Source organism: Ananas comosus, linkage group 22 (genome assembly GCF_001540865.1).
Source record: "Ananas comosus cultivar F153 linkage group 22, ASM154086v1, whole genome shotgun sequence".
NCBI lineage: Eukaryota > Viridiplantae > Streptophyta > Magnoliopsida > Poales > Bromeliaceae > Ananas > Ananas comosus.
This window is the reverse complement of record NC_033642.1, coordinates 8,751,404-8,768,105: the sequence shown is the minus strand read 5'-3', so window position 1 is coordinate 8,768,105 and position 16,702 is coordinate 8,751,404. Positions and strand designations below refer to the sequence as shown.

General features: G+C 36.3%; 3 protein-coding genes, 1 long non-coding RNA gene and 2 other non-coding genes across 7 annotated transcripts; 2 read left to right on the top strand and 4 right to left on the bottom strand.

The window, feature by feature from the left end:
• On the bottom strand, nucleotides 293-1,258 carry LOC109727129 (peamaclein-like). The gene is made up of 3 exons (XM_020257029.1): nucleotides 1,163-1,258; nucleotides 986-1,031; nucleotides 293-477 (listed from the first exon to the last, which is right to left on the bottom strand). The coding sequence occupies exons 1-3, from the start codon at nucleotides 1,256-1,258 to the stop codon at nucleotides 293-295; spliced, it is 327 nt and encodes a 108-aa protein (XP_020112618.1).
• LOC109727454 (4-hydroxybenzoate polyprenyltransferase, mitochondrial) lies at nucleotides 387-6,532 on the bottom strand. The gene is made up of 10 exons (XM_020257587.1): nucleotides 5,939-6,532; nucleotides 5,049-5,184; nucleotides 4,534-4,655; nucleotides 4,009-4,078; nucleotides 3,784-3,933; nucleotides 3,567-3,702; nucleotides 3,393-3,489; nucleotides 3,167-3,239; nucleotides 986-1,031; nucleotides 387-477 (listed from the first exon to the last, which is right to left on the bottom strand). Exons 1-8 carry the CDS (start codon nucleotides 6,382-6,384, stop codon nucleotides 3,170-3,172), a joined length of 1,227 nt encoding a protein of 408 aa, XP_020113176.1. The 5' UTR covers nucleotides 6,385-6,532; the 3' UTR covers nucleotides 387-477; nucleotides 986-1,031; nucleotides 3,167-3,169.
• LOC109727584 lies at nucleotides 8,025-10,138 on the bottom strand. The gene is made up of 2 exons (XR_002220797.1): nucleotides 9,854-10,138; nucleotides 8,025-8,454 (listed from the first exon to the last, which is right to left on the bottom strand). It is a non-coding gene; the product is annotated as an uncharacterized LOC109727584 (long non-coding RNA).
• Nucleotides 12,909-12,982, top strand: TRNAV-AAC. Its single transcript has one exon. It is a non-coding gene; the product is annotated as a tRNA-Val (tRNA).
• TRNAV-AAC lies at nucleotides 13,051-13,124 on the top strand. The gene has a single exon. It is a non-coding gene; the product is annotated as a tRNA-Val (tRNA).
• LOC109727064 (protein S-acyltransferase 11-like) lies at nucleotides 13,937-16,553 on the bottom strand. 2 transcript variants are annotated; one of them, XM_020256943.1, is made up of 6 exons: nucleotides 16,339-16,527; nucleotides 15,795-16,014; nucleotides 15,259-15,560; nucleotides 14,913-15,171; nucleotides 14,575-14,789; nucleotides 13,937-14,319 (listed from the first exon to the last, which is right to left on the bottom strand). In XM_020256943.1, exons 1-5 carry the CDS (start codon nucleotides 16,360-16,362, stop codon nucleotides 14,581-14,583), a joined length of 1,014 nt encoding a protein of 337 aa, XP_020112532.1. In that variant the 5' UTR covers nucleotides 16,363-16,527; the 3' UTR covers nucleotides 13,937-14,319; nucleotides 14,575-14,580. The 2 variants fall into 2 exon arrangements, with proteins under 2 accessions (XP_020112532.1, XP_020112533.1); XM_020256944.1 differs by lacking the exon at nucleotides 13,937-14,319 and having other exon boundaries at nucleotides 14,709-14,789; nucleotides 14,879-15,171; nucleotides 16,339-16,553.

Here is a 16,702-nt window from a genome sequence, read left to right as displayed (position 1 = left end):
ATAGAGTACTAAAGTGAGAAAGTGCGAAACCACAGAATACTAACTTGATACACTCTAAACCACAGGGTACTAAAGTGAGAACGTACGAAATCACAGGGAGATATTTGAAGTTTCCCCTAAAATAAACTATCAACTACAGTGCATGTACCAAAATAAATAAAAACCACTCCCAACCCTCTCCTCAACAGTACTCAAACTAAACCGATCTACAGCATAGTTTTAAGTTGTCATTATTTTGTCGTTTAACTTAAAATGGCGTATTAAGAGGGTGTTATAATTAATAATTTGATGATTAAGGGCACTTGGGGTGGCCGGCGGGGTTGCGCATGGCGTCGTAGCAGGGGCAGAGGCCACGGGTGTCCTGGCTGGTGCCTGGCGGCACGCAGCTGCACTTGGAGCAGCAGATGCCGCACATCTTCCTGCACATCTTGTTCTTCCAGTTCCTGCTGCACCGCGTCGCGCACGCCGCCCCGCAATCTAAAAAAAGAACCAAAAAATATTAACCCAAAAAAAAAAGGTAATTAACAAAGATATTTTATCGGCATTTATACAACATACAAATGTACATATATATAATGTAGAATATATTTATATAAATTAAAGAATTAATGAAACAGAGGTACTATCACATTAGTAAAGTTAAAGATAGAAGAGACTCTTTCTCGTCTTTATAAATGTATAGATATCGATATAAATAGAGAAATATATAGTTATAATACTGCCAAGATTGCTTAACTAGAAATTCTCATTTGACTTAACGTATCTATTGATAACTTATGTTCTATGAGGACTTTCATATGTGATTCCTAATAGGACTTTGATTTAAACTTTTTATAAGGTTTTCTTAAAGTTTGGAAGAACAGCGTATTTCACCTGTATGTAAAATTTTACATACATTTTGAGTGAAAACAAGAGACGTTCCGAATAAAATATTCATGCATTCAAATATAATATACTCTACAAGTAGATGCTTAGGCATATATACCTATTTTAGGTGCCTGAAGAAGAGATCTCCCAATACTGCTTGTCACCTGCATAAGATACAAATGAACACAACAAAATAGTTGAGTTGAGAGAGAGAGATCCAGGTGTTTAATCTCACATGTTAATTAGCATATGTTTTTGTAAGTAAAAAGTTGGAAAAATTTAGGGAGTTAATCACCAAATTATCGTCGACCGTAGATCGCGAATCGACCAATTGGAGCACAAGCATGGAGAGGAAGAGGAAAGCCATGAATGGGGGTTTGGAGAGAGCCATGGAGATTGCTAGTGATTTGGGTGGTGGAGGATGTAGAGAGTAGTTGAAAAAGAAAGAACACTCTAGCAAGTAGAGAGAGCTAATACTAGTGGTGGTGACAGGGAGTGGAAGAGTTTCTTTCTCCATTTATAGAGAGGAGCAAAAGGAAAGAGAGTGGGAGGAGAGAGTGTGATTTACAAAAACAATAAAAAAATAAAAATGTACTGAAACCACCTTTAATGTAGGTGGTTGTCAGATATGCTCCTTCAAATTCCACTTACTAGATTGGCACTGCTCAACTTTTAATAACATAAAAAGTGATTGGTTATGTTTGGAGTCACTCACCATTTTTGCTAGAAGTTTGGTCAATAATTAACAACAAATAGCTTATAATATCATTCTTGTTTTTATTTTTACAATATCCATCTGCACAAATCATAAATTCGAGCTCCAAATTCACACATACACAGAGACTCGAACTCTTGACATCAATATAGACTGTCCGTTATAGTTAAATTAAGAAGATACTAATAAAAGAAATATTCAAGGTCTACTTGAAAATTAACTATATTTTCAACCTAAAATGAAAAAAAGGAAGGTGCGGAGATGCAACCACATTTAGATTGGGGAACAGCTAAGGTCATCATGAGTCAATTTATTTGACTCCTGTGTATAAGACCAAAAGCGCTTTTAAAATAAGCCAGTTGTGAAACAGCACAACATATAGCTGTGCCAGGTTAGAGTTGGAGTTGGTATTGGGGTTTCACATGGGCTTAAATTTAGGTGAAAATGTATGAAGACCCCCCCTCTATATTTATTTTTTTATCAACACCTTCTAATCATGTGATTTTTTTTTTTTTTGGAATTGGACAATTTTAGTCAAATAATTAATAATTTTATAAAATTCAAAAATAAATCCATCAAATTTAATAATTTTAATCATATTTTAACAAATAAACTAGACCAAATAGTAACTAAAATAGCTCATAAAGCTATGAAATTTAGTAAAACTTTTTAACTTGACCAACTAGGAAAACTCAATTTAAACAAATTTAAAGTGAAAGGGATAAAATCAAAGAAGTTAAAGCTGAGGAGGGTATTTCAAAATTGTAGCAAATAGAAGAGGGGTTTCCGTACATTTTTACTTTAAAAAATTTAGAGCATTAATGGTACACCTGGTAAAGGAACTTAAAGTGTGTCACGTGGAGTGTCGAAGAAAAGAACAAGAAAAATTGTATCAGATGCACCGAACAACATCACATTTGATTTTATTTATTATTTTATTTAATTTAATTTTTGAGGTGGCCTATAGGCTCCCTAGCCCCAACCCCAACCCGAAACTCATGCACCCGATATCCACAACCCGAAAGAGGGGGAACAATTGGGTTTACGATACACCCCTATCCTACAGTTAAGTAGCATCAAATGTGCTTTGTGATTTGTGTTGAATGTAATCCAATAATATATAATCTTATGTATAAATACAATGGTACAAGACAACCCAGCTCGCAAAACATAATTATCAATGAAGAATATGAATGTTACAGCTACTTAATCTAATTGTAATTTTACATAAAGGAACATAATTTATTATTATTATTATTATTATATATATATATATATATATATCTTTTTCTTTGAAACTAGTTTGAAAAAGAAATGGTTCGGAGGGCCAAAATTTTGAATAGCTCAGAGCAAAACCTGCTTATATTTTAATAACCAAATTAGAATGATGCCCATATTGTTATACATAATGCGAAAATTATGTTAATCTACGGAATAAATAATGCAAATTATGAACAGTGAGATGTTGTTGGACTTACTGAGCCAGCAGCTGGTCCTGTGTTTTATGAGGATCTTTTTAGGTTTTCACTGATTTTATCCAATGCACACCGAGAAATTTCAGGCCTTGACTAAAGCATGGATTACCTCTCAGGAAGCGAGGCGTCCGAATAGGATGCCGCTGAATACGAGTGCTCCGAACCATTTGTTGGAAACAAATCTGGAGAAAATTTTACATCAGATAAATCAGATTACATAAATGCCAACAGAGTAAGTACTGATTTTTCAGGCAAAACAGTTGCAGACAAGGCAAGATCCCGACTTAACATGGCAATACAACACATAAAAAAGGCTGATAATGCCATGCACTTACTTTCTGTTGCAGTCTGCACGGTTAGACAAGTCAACGGTTAAGATCTGCCAAGCTAACTGACCACTTGCAGCAATCAGAAATGGATAGAAGGGCCATGCTGTCGTACGAAACATGTGTGAATAGTAAATGTAAATTTATGCATTGATGACATCTTAAGGAAAGGTAAGTGCATACCAAGCTCGGCATTATATCCACTTAGTGCTAGGCTACTGATACAAGCAGCACCAAACCCAGTTATCCAGTACTCGGTCAAACTTCCAAACCTCAATGCGGTAGATTTAACTCCCACTTTCAGGTCATCTTCTTTATCCTGAGTAAGTTTTTAGATTAAAAATAGTACAACAGTTGCATTCACGAGAAGCATACAATGAGGGCTGTGGGGGAAACATACTTGATGTGCATATATGGTATCGTATACAAGCGTCCAACATACACCGGCAGTGTAGAGTGGAAGGACGATAGAAGGATCCAAGCTTTCTTTAATCGCAGCCCATCCTAACAAAGCCCCCCAGTTGAAGGTCAAGCCGAGGTATGCTTGAGGCTAAAACAAGTAATTACTTCTCTCAGCATATACAATCATATGATATCAGTGTTACAACCAATGGCTAGCACATACCCAAAATGTCAGTCTCTTCATAAGAGGGTAAGAAAAGACCAGAAACAATGATGAAGCTCCGAGAACACGGCTACATCAAATTAGAAAAAACAGAGTTTCAGCTGTAAAATTGTCACATAAAACAAATTTAAATAAGATATATCTTTATTATCAGTGGGTCTTAGACAAACTCAGAACATTGTTTGCGCTATAAAATTTAAAAGTAAGCAACAAGCACATATCCCACAGTATAGTTTCTCACACGATGGTCAACCCAGAGTATACTTGTCAACAAAATCCATCATTTATCAAATTCAACGGAGAACAACAACCAAGCACAATTCTCATATGGCCCCAGCAAATTTAACCTTACACATCGCAAATTTACACTGCTAAGTGAGAAATCCCAACTACCCAACGAAAAGGCCTGTTGGAACTTCAAAAGTAAAGAAAAATTCTTCATCGTAACATTAGCTGATAAGAAGCTAGACACTAATGGCTTATCATGCTGTGATTACCAAATAGGATGCTAGAGATTTATATTACCTGTAGTTATTAAGTTGAAGAAGAATTCCCAAGCCCAGCAGAAGCTGAAAACCAAGAAAGGAAAGACCCTCAAATGGTGTCAATATGCCAGATGCAAAAGGCCTGGATTTCGTGCGCTCAACCTGTGGAAAAAAGAAAATCTCTGTATGAAGCAAGCAAGCACGCAAGCACAATATTTTCTCCTCTGAGTAGCTGCCTATGTAGAAGATATGCTCGCCGTATGTGGCAAACCATAGAGTAAGCCAAACACCTAATCTTTGAATAAAAGAATAATTAACAATTAAAGGAAAACATTTATAGCTGAGTGAAACAAATGCAAACAGCAAACTTGACAGAATAAAAAGAAAAATGAAACAACAGAGAATCATGTTTTCGATGATATCAAAATTGAGCAGATGCCTTTTGCACATTGATAAGATGAGGTGAGAAGCTCGCTGAAGTATCTAGGAAATCATTTAATGGCATCTGAAAATTTCATAATTTGCCATTTTTCAATGGAATTAAGTAGGAAGTACCTTCTTATCAATGTCGCGGTCAAGAAGGTCATTTATTGTGCAACCAGCCCCTCTTAGAAGCACAGCACCACATCCAAACAGTGCTAACATTTTCAAATTAGGAAGCTCCCCAGGTGTTGCGGCCATCGTGATGGACCTAAATAGAATAAATGATCAGGAAAGGATTAATACGCCCTTCAGCGGGTATTATTCGAACACAAAATCATAAATGTTAAAAGACAAGCGCACCAACTTTACGACTTCGCAATGCTTTATTTTATTTCTAGGGACTCGCTCTTAAGCATATCATGTATGGATTATGGATTGCCCACGAATATACGGCAACTGTTCCAAAGTTGTAAAATAGGTTCACCTCCGACAGCATTCAGCACAGCATAAAATAGCACACAAAAAAAAATGATCAATCTCATTCTACTGAAGCTTCTTTCTCCTCTAATTAGTAGGAACAGAAGATCTACAAAATGCACAAAAGACCTTCATAACCTTCATAAACAAAAAGAGGACTAAATATTCTACTATTTGTAAATGGATAAATAACCAGTTTTTAGCCGTAAATCAAGTTCAATGAGAGTAGAGATATTTGTCCCAGCCGTAATGGCTTCGGACCATTCTGAGGGGAAATTGTTTTCAAAGAATTTGAGCTCATGGCTTGCAGGTGGATCTCTTTGGATTAGTCGTGATCGACGACCGGGCTAATGTTACAATTCTTTACAAAGTTAATTCAGGGCTAAACTGCAATTACATCAATCCAAACACCTCCTATGCTCTTAAACTTCAACAAATAGTTCAATTGTAGAAAAACTCAAACCTTCCGAACAAATTGAACTTTGTGCGAAGAAGGTGTCGCAGTAATCATAATTTGAGAGAAAAAGGATGGAGTAATATTATACCACATGCAAGGCCAAGCTAGTAACCACGTTCCGATGGGTTTATCGAGCCGCGCCAGAAGAGCATACGGCCGCACCGACGCCGGGACGTACAGCTCCACCCACGACGGCGCCGGAGCCGCCGGAGCCGGCGATCCTCCGCCGCCGCCGCCGCCATCGGCCGCCCTACCAGGCCTCTCGTCGGCGGTCCCCGAGGAGCTCGAGATCGAAGCGACGGATAGTTCGAACGGGAACCGCCGAAGGATCCTCGGCGAGCGAGTGGAGGGCGCGATCCAAGTCGAAGGATGGATCGCGGGAGGGAGCGAAGGGGCTAGGGTTTGAGGAGCGGGGAGGGGGCTAGGGTTTTGGAGGTGGGAGAGGAGGGAGAGGGGGGAGAGCGAGATCGAGGTCGAGGTCGGGGTCGGGGCCCGGAGCTTGCGCGCGGCGCGGATGAACAGAGACGACGCCATGGGCGTGGAAGAGAAGGGGCGGGGGATTCGGGGGAATGGAGGAGAAGAAGCGGTTCGCAATTTGAACCGGGCTTTTGCTTTCGCAGAAGACCGAACCCGACCCGGTTCGGGCTCTTCCGGTTCGGCTCTTCTTGTGCTCGTCTCAGGCTCAGGCGCTCAGCCCAACCTTTTTTTTTTGAAAAAACTTCAAATATCACCCCTGTAGTTTCGCACCTTTCACTTTAGTACCCTGTAATTTAAAGTAAAGTGTATGGATTTAGTACCTGTGGTTTCGCACTTTCTCACTGTAGTACCCTGTAGTTTAAAGTACACTATAGTTTAAAGTGCATCAATTTAGTACCATGTGGTTTTATTTTTCTCTTTTCGTCGGCTCCTTTGTTAATATTTTGTTAAATTATATACAAAAAAACTTCAGATATCCTATCTAGATTTATCGAATATTTACTTTAGTACCCTTCAATTTTAACTTTGTCACTGATTTTTTTTCCTCCGTTAATATTTCGTTAAATTATATACAAAAAACTTCAGATACTTTATCTAGGTTCATCGAATATTCACTTTAGTACCTTTTAGTTTTAACTTTGTTACTGATTTAACGAAAAAAATTAGTAAAATAGATAATAAAAAGAGAAAAATAAAACCACAGGATACTAAAGTGAGAAAGTATGAAATCACAGAGGGAGTATTTAAAGTTTACCCTATTTTTTCCAAAGAAAAAGGATGATTTCTACACATGTCCCTAACTTTTCAAATAATTTAAAAACAATCCTCAAGCCCCCAAATTCTAAACTTTTCTTTTGTAAAAGTCCGTGGAATTGAATTATATTCCATAATAACTTAGGAATTTAGCATGCATAATTTTTAACTATTTTAGTGGTGATGATGATAAACTCCGCCAATGCTTTTCTACATCAAAAGTATCTAAAAATATAAGATAGTAAAGTTAAAAAATTTTAATTATAAATGACAAAATTCAAAATGTGTGATTTTTAAGTTAGCTTATCTAAATAAATAAATAAAACTTATATGCAATAGTTCAGGAACTTCAAAATGTAATAACTTACCCAAAAGTTACGGTAAAAAAAATATTATATTCTTAAATGCAGGAAGAATCTACTCTAAGGGACCACGATTAATCGTATTTGCTCCATGTCAAGGTACGTAAATTTATAAATACTACATCAAAACTTACTAAGATTTTGAACCGTAAAAGAATCTAAAATATTATGTGGAACGAAGCAAAAGAGAGAAATAAATAAATAAATAAATAAATGTGGGGACAACCTAACATGGGAAATAAAGAACTCGTTGTACATGATTTATCTGGAGTAGGGTTAGGTCGGGGTTGGATCGCGTCGACTCCGATCTAAATCCACCACTTTATAGTGTTTGTTTGGTTCTGCTGTAGAGCATGGTAATAACGGAGGGAAGTTTTTCATGAGTTTTTTTAAAAAAATATACACATGTAATGTTTTCAAATATCGAAATGGACCACATAAATTAATTAAAAAGTAGCGGTGGCCATTATTGTTTTTAAACACTTCATAAATTAACCAACCCCCAACCATTTTTTCTTTTCTATCTTTATCAGTTCGGATTCGAATTTGAATTTGAGTTTGTCGGATCGTTGGCGCTAACCATTAATCCCAAAAGCTTGAGCTGTTATAAATACGTAACCAATTGACTTAAAGCGTAGAGATACAGCACTCACGGATCTCGATTGTGACTCGACCGATCTAGCCTTACGTCATTTCGAACATGACTCGACCCATCTAGCCTTACGTTATTTCGAACATGACGCGGCCCAACAATGACCTCTCGCCATAAGATAAGATGCTGGCCCATTTAAGTCAACAGAGTTCGGGTTTGTGGCTCCAACCATCCAATCCATTGTCTGTGATTGCAAGGGGGCAAAGTGCTTCTTGATTCAGAACCCCGCATGAGATGTGTGTGTGTGTTTTTATGCTTTTTCCCCACATTCCTCCTTTAACCCGTCTTTTCCCAGTTCCTCTTTTTGGCCCCCCCGCTTGTTGCGGACCCAAAAAGCTGCAAAAACTATTACCGGCATCGCTTATCGAAAGAAAAAAAAAAAAAAAAAAAAAAAAAAAAAAAAAAAACATTAGATGCGTCGATTTAAGATAGGATTTAACTTATAGATCTATATCGATACATAAAATAACAATAAAACTAAATTGATATCGAAATTTAAGATCATAAACAATTAAATAGGATTTTACTTATAGATCCATATCGGTATGTAAATGATAATAGAACTAAATATATACCAAAATTCAAGATCATACAAAAAATAAAATATTTCAACGAAGAAGATATTTTTATCGATTTACGAAAATAAGAAGTTCGGCTGAAATACGAATGTCACCCCAACTCAGTGCATAGTTAATAGATAATGAAAAGTAATGATTAGATGTGTATATTGGATATATTTTAATTTAAAATATGAATTATTAAATATTAAATGTGATGCATGAAATATATAGATACAACATGTGTATAAAATAATTACTCATAACAAAAGGTATGTACACATTTTCACTAGGGATGAGAATTGTTTCTTAATTAAATTATAGATCCAAACAAACGATTGAGAATACTAAGGAGATCCCCATAAAATCTTAAAGTAATATAAAAAATTAAATAGTTCAGAGATTTAGGTTTTTTTTTATTTAATATGGTGCGTAAAAATTATTAATTACTTCATAGAAGTTTGATTAATTTGAAAGAACTTAATGACAATTTTTATTATATATTAAATTATATTATGTTTAATTTTTTTCTTTTGTCTCTTCTCGAATGAGAAAACGAAATAAAATTCAATTAAACCCCAAAACTAATCGAGAATTATGTAATTCAAATTGAATTGAATTCTTTTGAACTGAAACTAATTAGTTAAACTCTATTAATAATTTGATTTCCAAATGTAATGAAAATTCCACATAAAATTAATTAATTAATATTTGGAGAACACAAGTTCAATAGTGTGAAAAGTTGGTGTCAGTAGTGTCAATTCATGCTCTCACAAGTACTACAGCTTTTTTTATTTTTTTCCTTTTTTCTTCTATTTTGACTTCTTTTCTTTTTTTTTTGGTCCAAAACCCATCAATTCTCAAAACAGTTTTAAGTTTTCAAAAATGATTTCATGGACAAAAGTGGAAAAATTCGCGGACTCTCTAGATGCCAAATTTGGAAATTACAAATCCAAATTCAAAAATATTCCCATAAAAAAAAAAAAAGAAGGAAAACCCATAATTAAATCACCAAAAAAGTATTTGTAATTCTCTTTAGTTGTAAATTCCTACCTCAACAACAACAAAAAAAAAAAAATTGTAGAAATGGAAAATGCAAAAAAAAAAAAGAGAGAAAAAGAATAAGTAAAATATATAAGAGCAAATTAACCACTGAAAATCAAAAAATGAGAATTGAATCAAACAAAGGTGTATATTTATACCTCTTTTTTTTTGTTTTCCTTGGATTTTCCCCATAAGATATGTTATGTTTTCCAAGGACTTTCTTGAACCATCAACAAGTTTATGGATCTCTCTCTCTACTCTTTTTATGTTTCCTCAACATGATATAATTTATAATTAAGGAAAAGTAGAGGGGCTTCAGAGTGAAAAAAAAAAAAAAAAAAATCCATCCAAGTTCACAGTTCAAGAAAGCCTGTGGAGAACATACCCACAATCTTATCACCTTCTCAAAAAAAAAAAAAAAAAATCTCAATTTTAAGAGAGAGAGAGAGAGAGAGAGAGAATTTTAAGAGAGAGAGAGAGAGAGAGAGAGAGAGTGAGTGGTGAAAATGGTGAAGGAAAAGGTGACCAATAGAACTTGTTATTTCTCTTATAAATAGAGGAGAGAGAGAGAGAGGTGGGGAAAACAATAAATTATTGCCTACACCATTTGCATAAGTATATCTCATACACCACTCCTTTTAGGAACTTTTGATTTGTGATTGTGGTCATAAAATCAAAACATAACTCTGCCTTACATACAAAAATTATGGATGCGATTCTTTCCTACTCCGGCAAATTCTCTGCTCCTGCGCGAATGAAACTACAAAAGTATTGATAATTTAAGATCAGAGCTAGATGAGCGGTTTGTTACTATCGCAGGTGTACAATGGAGATGCAATGATGTATACGCTAATACATCCTAATAGACTTAGAGGTCAATCTAACCAATTTGATCAAGGGTGTATACAAGAATTATCGATATAGATACTATATATAGTTAATTCTCATCCTTCATAGACAGTACAATTGGAACATTTGCGAATCATGTGTTTCTGAATTCAATTAATAATTTTTTCTTTTTTTTTGGTTATTGACGTCACTTGATGTTCTAGTAATTAGATCTTCAACTCTCTTGTGATTTTGTATACATGGTTTGGTTTGATTTTTTAGATTGCGTCTTTAAGGATGGATTTTAATTTTGGAAATATTTAGTAGTTAAAAATTAGGTACAATAGAGTATGACTACTATACTCTTATTAGTATAGAGCCCTTTGTACTCACAAGTTGTTTTCAATGATGGAGCTTCCGAATCGACGATCCATTTCATTAAATATGATCGAGGGTATTTGAAACTTTTAAAGAATAAATTTCATAATTTTTCAAAATCATAATAAAAGTTATCAAGCGTGCATAAAATAAATAGTCAAAATTGAACGATGTCCTAAAATGGATGATCGGGGTTATTGATCTTTTATCTACATAGTAAATAAAATTTTCTATCAAAAATTCAATCAATTTTGATTTTTTACATAGTTAAACTAACAAGTGTCCCATATCGGCTGTTAAAAATTGTCAATTTTGAGATCTTTTGATTGTAAGGTAAATAATGTCAAAAAATTATAAAATTTGATTTCTAAAAGTTTAAAATGCATGCTCTAGATAACGTTTAACGGTATGGATCGTTGATTCGAAAGCTTTATCATCGAAAACGACTTATTAGTACGAAGGCGATCGTACTCATAAGAGTATAGTATCCGGACTGAGTTACAATATTGCATTGAGATATATGTATACACCGGGTGCAGGTAACAATCTCGCAAAGGAACCGGCTATGGCCGGTGAACCGTAACCGTACACCGCAGATGTATCCGTGCGAATTACCGGACTCCGATAACCCTCACCCCTAACCCACACGTGCGGTCGGGCCAATGAGGAATCGCCGCGTGTCCCCCTTGTCGGGTCGTACGGGGCGAGTGTTCTTAGCGGGTAAAAAGTACGTGCGGCGTGAGAGTCCGGAGCGGAAATAAACTGATCTCGACCGTCGATGCGTTCTCGGACGGCCGTGATTTGCTGATCCGTGCTCTCCACCCCCCCAACCCAACCGTCGCGCCCTTTCCCAATTGGGAATTTATGGAATGCTCGTGTTGTAATTTGCAATTCGCACCCTTTAGTTTCCAATTATTATAGTTTCTAAACCTTTTTTAAATTTATTTAAAAAAAAATTTTGTGTAAAATTAAGGTATGAATAAAATTGCAAAAGTAGAAGAAAAGTTCAGGAACTGACTCTTTTCCATTATTATTATTATTATTATTTTTTAGCAAAATTTTCGGGGACCAAGTTGAAAATTGAGAATAGAACAGGGACTAAGCATGAAATTTACGCCCGCCAAACAATTAGGCACCACGTTGCACCGTTGATTGCGCCGGATTAGGCGCAGACCTGGTTTGTTGGGTTCGAGCCAGAACACAGACCGAATCACCACCTTTTTTTACATTAATTAATTTTATTTTTTTTACCAATAAAAAAATTAAAAAAAAAATAAAAGTAAAATACACCACTAAGTATGTAGCATTTGAAATTTTATCCATGTGAATCTCGCAGTAGCCTCTTAAATTACATTAATGTTATGATTGTATATGCACGTAACTATATCTGTATATATAATATGAAAGAAATTTTTATATTTGTTTTTATTTCTTTTTTGTTAGTTTGCAGATTCAATCCGATAATAATAATAATAATAATAATACATCGGCGATGATAATGAAAAAAAACCAAAGAATTAAGGAGTTATGATCATGCAAAAGTAAGGCATATGCTATTAAAAAAAAAAAAAAAAAAAACTGGTGAAGTGGACTTTCACATTCACAATTCACCTGCTGTGAGGAGAAGTGCTTTAGTAGTGCTTCACATAATCACATTATGTTATATATATTATTATTATTAATTAATCCGAGATAAAAGCCCCAAATGCAATGCATTTGGATGTTAATGCCTCCGCATGCTAATTACCTACGCAGTTAATCCATGATTAGTGTATATATTCGTGCTCTTTTTCGGGTTCGAATAGTTTCTTTCAACCAGTTCTCGCTTAGTTACTGTGCTCGATCTCAGATATTATTGATTATTATTTTGGGAGTGGAATTAGGGCTTCGCGCATGTATTTTTTATATCTGGAAATAGAAAATGTTGTGTGCCCTATTGAATTTAAAATATTAAAATATTAAATTAAACTTATAAATAAATATTTGAGCATGATTTTGTCATCTGAGGGTGTCGTGGTGTAGTTGGTTATCACGTCAGTCTAACACACTGAAGGTCTCCGGTTCGAACCCGGGCGACGCCACCTTTTGTTTTTTTTTTTTTTTTTTTTTTTTTTTTTTTTTTTTTTNGAGCATGATTTTGTCATCTGAGGGTGTCGTGGTGTAGTTGGTTATCACGTCAGTCTAACACACTGAAGGTCTCCGGTTCGAACCCGGGCGACGCCACTTTTTATTTTAATATTTCCTTTTTACCTCTCAATTTATTTACCTTTGCTACATTTTACTCCCTTTTTTTTTTTCTCTCTTTTTCTATTTTAGCCACAATGAGAAGCAAAAGTCACGTGTTTACTTATTTACTCTCATTACGGTTTGCTCCTTTTGTAGATTTGATTTAATTTATCACCTCAATTTTTGACGATATTATTATCAAATATATTAGTGTCCATCGATACAGGTTATATCTATCGTACCGTATCGCGTCAATAAGTTGTCGGCACAATACAGCTTATTATGCTTGATCTTTAAGCTCAGTGTCGATTTATCTGGCGTCGAAAAGACTCTACAGTAAGACACAGAAGTCGCGTATTTACTTATTTACTTTTATTACGGTTTGCTCCCTTTTAAAATTTAACTTATTTTATCACCTTATCTTCTGACGAATTACTGTCAAGAATTTAAGTATCTATCGACATGGACTGTATCTATCATGCTAATAAAATATCGGCACGATATAGCTCTCATATCGATAATACAATTTAAAACTTTCTTTTTTTTAAATTAATAAGTAATTTTCTCAAATAAATTTAAAAGATTTAATAAAAATACATAATAAGTAATTAATTAAAATATTTTGTTGCTAAAGAAAATGAATATTTCATACTATTATATATCGATATACATATATTTTTTGTGGTCGGCACATATTGGGACGTCCCGATACGCACCGTATCGTAGTGTCAATAATTGCGACCATTTAAAAGACAGGAATAAAACATGATGGTCTTTGTGACTACAGACTACTACTTCAGCAACCAAGATTGATCAAATAAACTGACAATACCTTCCTTAATTTGGCTGTTTCAGTACAGAAGAATACAAGTAAAAAAAAAAAAGAAAAAAGAGTGAATAAACAACAGCAAAAGCTTGTCTACAAATGAAGCTCAAGTTCAAATGGCTTCGAAATGTTTCCAACATCCTCCATTTCTCAGACAGCGCGAACGAATTCCGTATCGTTTTCATTGCCTGAGAGTTCTGAATACGTATCCAACTTTTCCCCTTTTCTGGGAACCAAGAATGAGTAATTGTACGATCAGAATGAGCATTGATGCTACATATTGTTCGAAAGAGCGGGAATTGCGAAGCGGCCGAACTTCGTTTCGATGAATAGAAGAAGCCATGATACTGCAACAACAGTTACAACCTACACGGAAAAGAACAAAAGACGGTTAAACAACCGCAACAGCTGATTTTTTACAGCAAACAGTTTGATCATGTAGTAGTCTACTTGTATTTTCCGAACTGCGATTCAGGATACTGCATCGACTACACATACATACATGGACTCTTTCGCATTTACAGCTACTAAATTTACGATTACGATAAGATATGATAGCGAAACGGACTCCGATTGCACAGGCAAGAACTTAAAAAGTAGAAAGGGAGTTTCAGTTATTACTTAATTTTACAGTATCTTTTCTGTCGGCCTTCGCTGACCCAATAGCACTCCAGAAACTGAATATGGGCAACCGAAGAATCGAAGAAGATTCTCGCAGCCCCTTTCGTCGTGCGTAGCGTTCTTCGAAGTTATACGGTCGATGTACGTCTCACCGTCGTAAATAGAAGAGAGTTGCTGCCACAGCAGCGCACTTACACCGATTCCGACAGCTAAACCTGCAAAGTGTTGAATCACGTAAATTACCCTTTAACTCCGTTTAAATTTTGACGAATCATCGTCTGCACTGGTTTTATTCGCTACGAACATCATGAATCTGTCGAGGATTAATCGAACTTGACCTGCGAAAGCCAAATACACGAGAAGAAAACCTCTTGCAGACAAAAAAAGCGCCGAAGTAGCCAACGCAGCGACGATCTCCTTCAACAATTCCGGGGAATCGAGGCCAGGCGATTTAAGATGTACTCCGAGATCTACGCGAGGCCATACAAAAACTGCGGCATAAGTTGCCATCGCGACAACGTAAGCACAACTGACGACTACAGAGATAAGAAAAGCGACGAAAAACCGGTGGTTCGCCGCTCCGACACAGTTGCCAATCTGCAGACAGCAACCGTAAATGAATCTGTCGAGATACGAACAGCGACGAAAAGCGGCAGACTGGTAAGAGTTATGAATCGCACTTACGAACGGGCAATGATGATCCATGTCGGTCACGCACGCTCTGCAGGAACGGCAGTGGTGCGCTCTCAGCGGCTTCGGCTTTTGACAGTACGCGCAGAATGTGTAGTCGTTGAGACCATTTCTTCCGACGACAACCGGAAAACTCCCCCACGATACGTTTGGAGGCGCTCCAGCTGATCGAAAAGCCGCGAAGCAGAAAGTGGAGAGGGTAATGAGAGACAAAATAGCCGTTACAACGCAGTGGAAAACTCCGTAGGAGAAGCCGATCGCGAACACGACGGGGTACACCGCCCAAGCTCCGCCGCCTATCATTCGCGTAAAAGCAAAGATTAGATGAAATTGTTGACTTAAATGGACCAGCATTCTGCCTTGTAGAGGAAGGTCATGTTGCGCCGAGTCACAATCGAGATTCGTGGGCGCTATGTCTGTACGTGTGTATTTCTAACAGCTTTAGCATAGTTAGCGTCACCGATCCGACAGAAATGCGGCATATGATATAACAGCTTAATAAGAGTCTCACAACTAGCAAGGCAACTTACATATAACAAAGAGCATGAACAAGGCGAGAATGGCGGCGAAGAGCCGGTCCCGGGCACGGCGCCAGCGAGAAAAGCACCTGCTGTCAGGCCTCCTTGAGTTTTGCTCTCCCTGTGTTATTGCTCCACACCATGCACACTTAAATGCGAGCAGGCGCAATCCACAGCCCCAGCATGTGGGTTCGCGACCGTCCGTCAGGATCGTCGTCGCGCCATGCTCGTCCTACGTAAAAAGGAAAATGTTTTGATGTTCTCGGCGACCTTGAAACTCACCTATATTTGTTTGATTCGGTAAAAAAGTAAATAAATGAAGTTTTGAGTTTTCGTTTTTTTCCGCTGAAAAATAGCGGAAAACAAAAATTTTAATTCTTTTTTCTAAATTTTTAAACATATTTTTAAGGAAAAATATTTTTTCTATATAGAAAAGTTAGTTGAGCAAATTCGATGGCCCAAAAAAGGTAGTGAAAATTGGAGAGATTGGGGATCGGGGATGTGATAGCCAATTATGAAAAAGTTCGAGTATCGATTGGTCAAAGTACGTACGTACCTCGATCGTCTCTTTCACATCCATGTGATTGGTTGATTGATTGATTGATTTTGGGGGATTTGATTGAGATCGGAGCTCGATCGGAGATGGAGAGGTTGGGAACTTCGACGCAAAACGATCGCCGTTGTAGCGTCGGGAGGAATCGATTCTCCCCAAATGCGAAGAGAACACGGAAGAAGCGATTTCCCCAAACTGTAATTTTATTTTAAAATTTTCTTTTTTTTACTCGGACACCCTCAACTATAGGTGTTTTTGCAAAAGGCCCCTCGACATTATTCTGGTTTTTTATTATTATTGGCATTTTCTTGAGTTGTATTTCATTTACTATTTAATTTTTTATTTATTGAGTTATTATGGTAAGTTT

Coding starts and splice junctions, on each gene's coding strand:
- LOC109727064 (XM_020256943.1), bottom strand. CDS start 16,362: ATGGATGTGAAAGAGACGATCGAG. Junction 16,015..16,338: donor ATGTGAAAGAGACGATCGAG/GTACGTACGTAC, acceptor CTTTTTACGTAG/GACGAGCATGGCGCGACGAC. Junction 15,561..15,794: donor GTTCATGCTCTTTGTTATAT/GTAAGTTGCCTT, acceptor CGCGAATGATAG/GCGGCGGAGCTTGGGCGGTG.
- LOC109727129 (XM_020257029.1), bottom strand. CDS start 1,258: ATGGCTCTCTCCAAACCCCCATTCATGGCTTTCCTCTTCCTCTCCATG. Junction 1,032..1,162: donor CTACGGTCGACGATAATTTG/GTGATTAACTCC, acceptor TATCTTATGCAG/GTGACAAGCAGTATTGGGAG. Junction 478..985: donor TCTTCAGGCACCTAAAATAG/GTATATATGCCT, acceptor TTCTTTTTTTAG/ATTGCGGGGCGGCGTGCGCG.
- LOC109727454 (XM_020257587.1), bottom strand. CDS start 6,384: ATGGCGTCGTCTCTGTTCATCCGCGCCGCGCGCAAGCTCCGGGCCCCG. Junction 4,079..4,533: donor CTTCAACTTAATAACTACAG/GTAATATAAATC, acceptor AATTTGATGTAG/CCGTGTTCTCGGAGCTTCAT. Junction 3,703..3,783: donor ATACCATATATGCACATCAA/GTATGTTTCCCC, acceptor AAACTTACTCAG/GATAAAGAAGATGACCTGAA.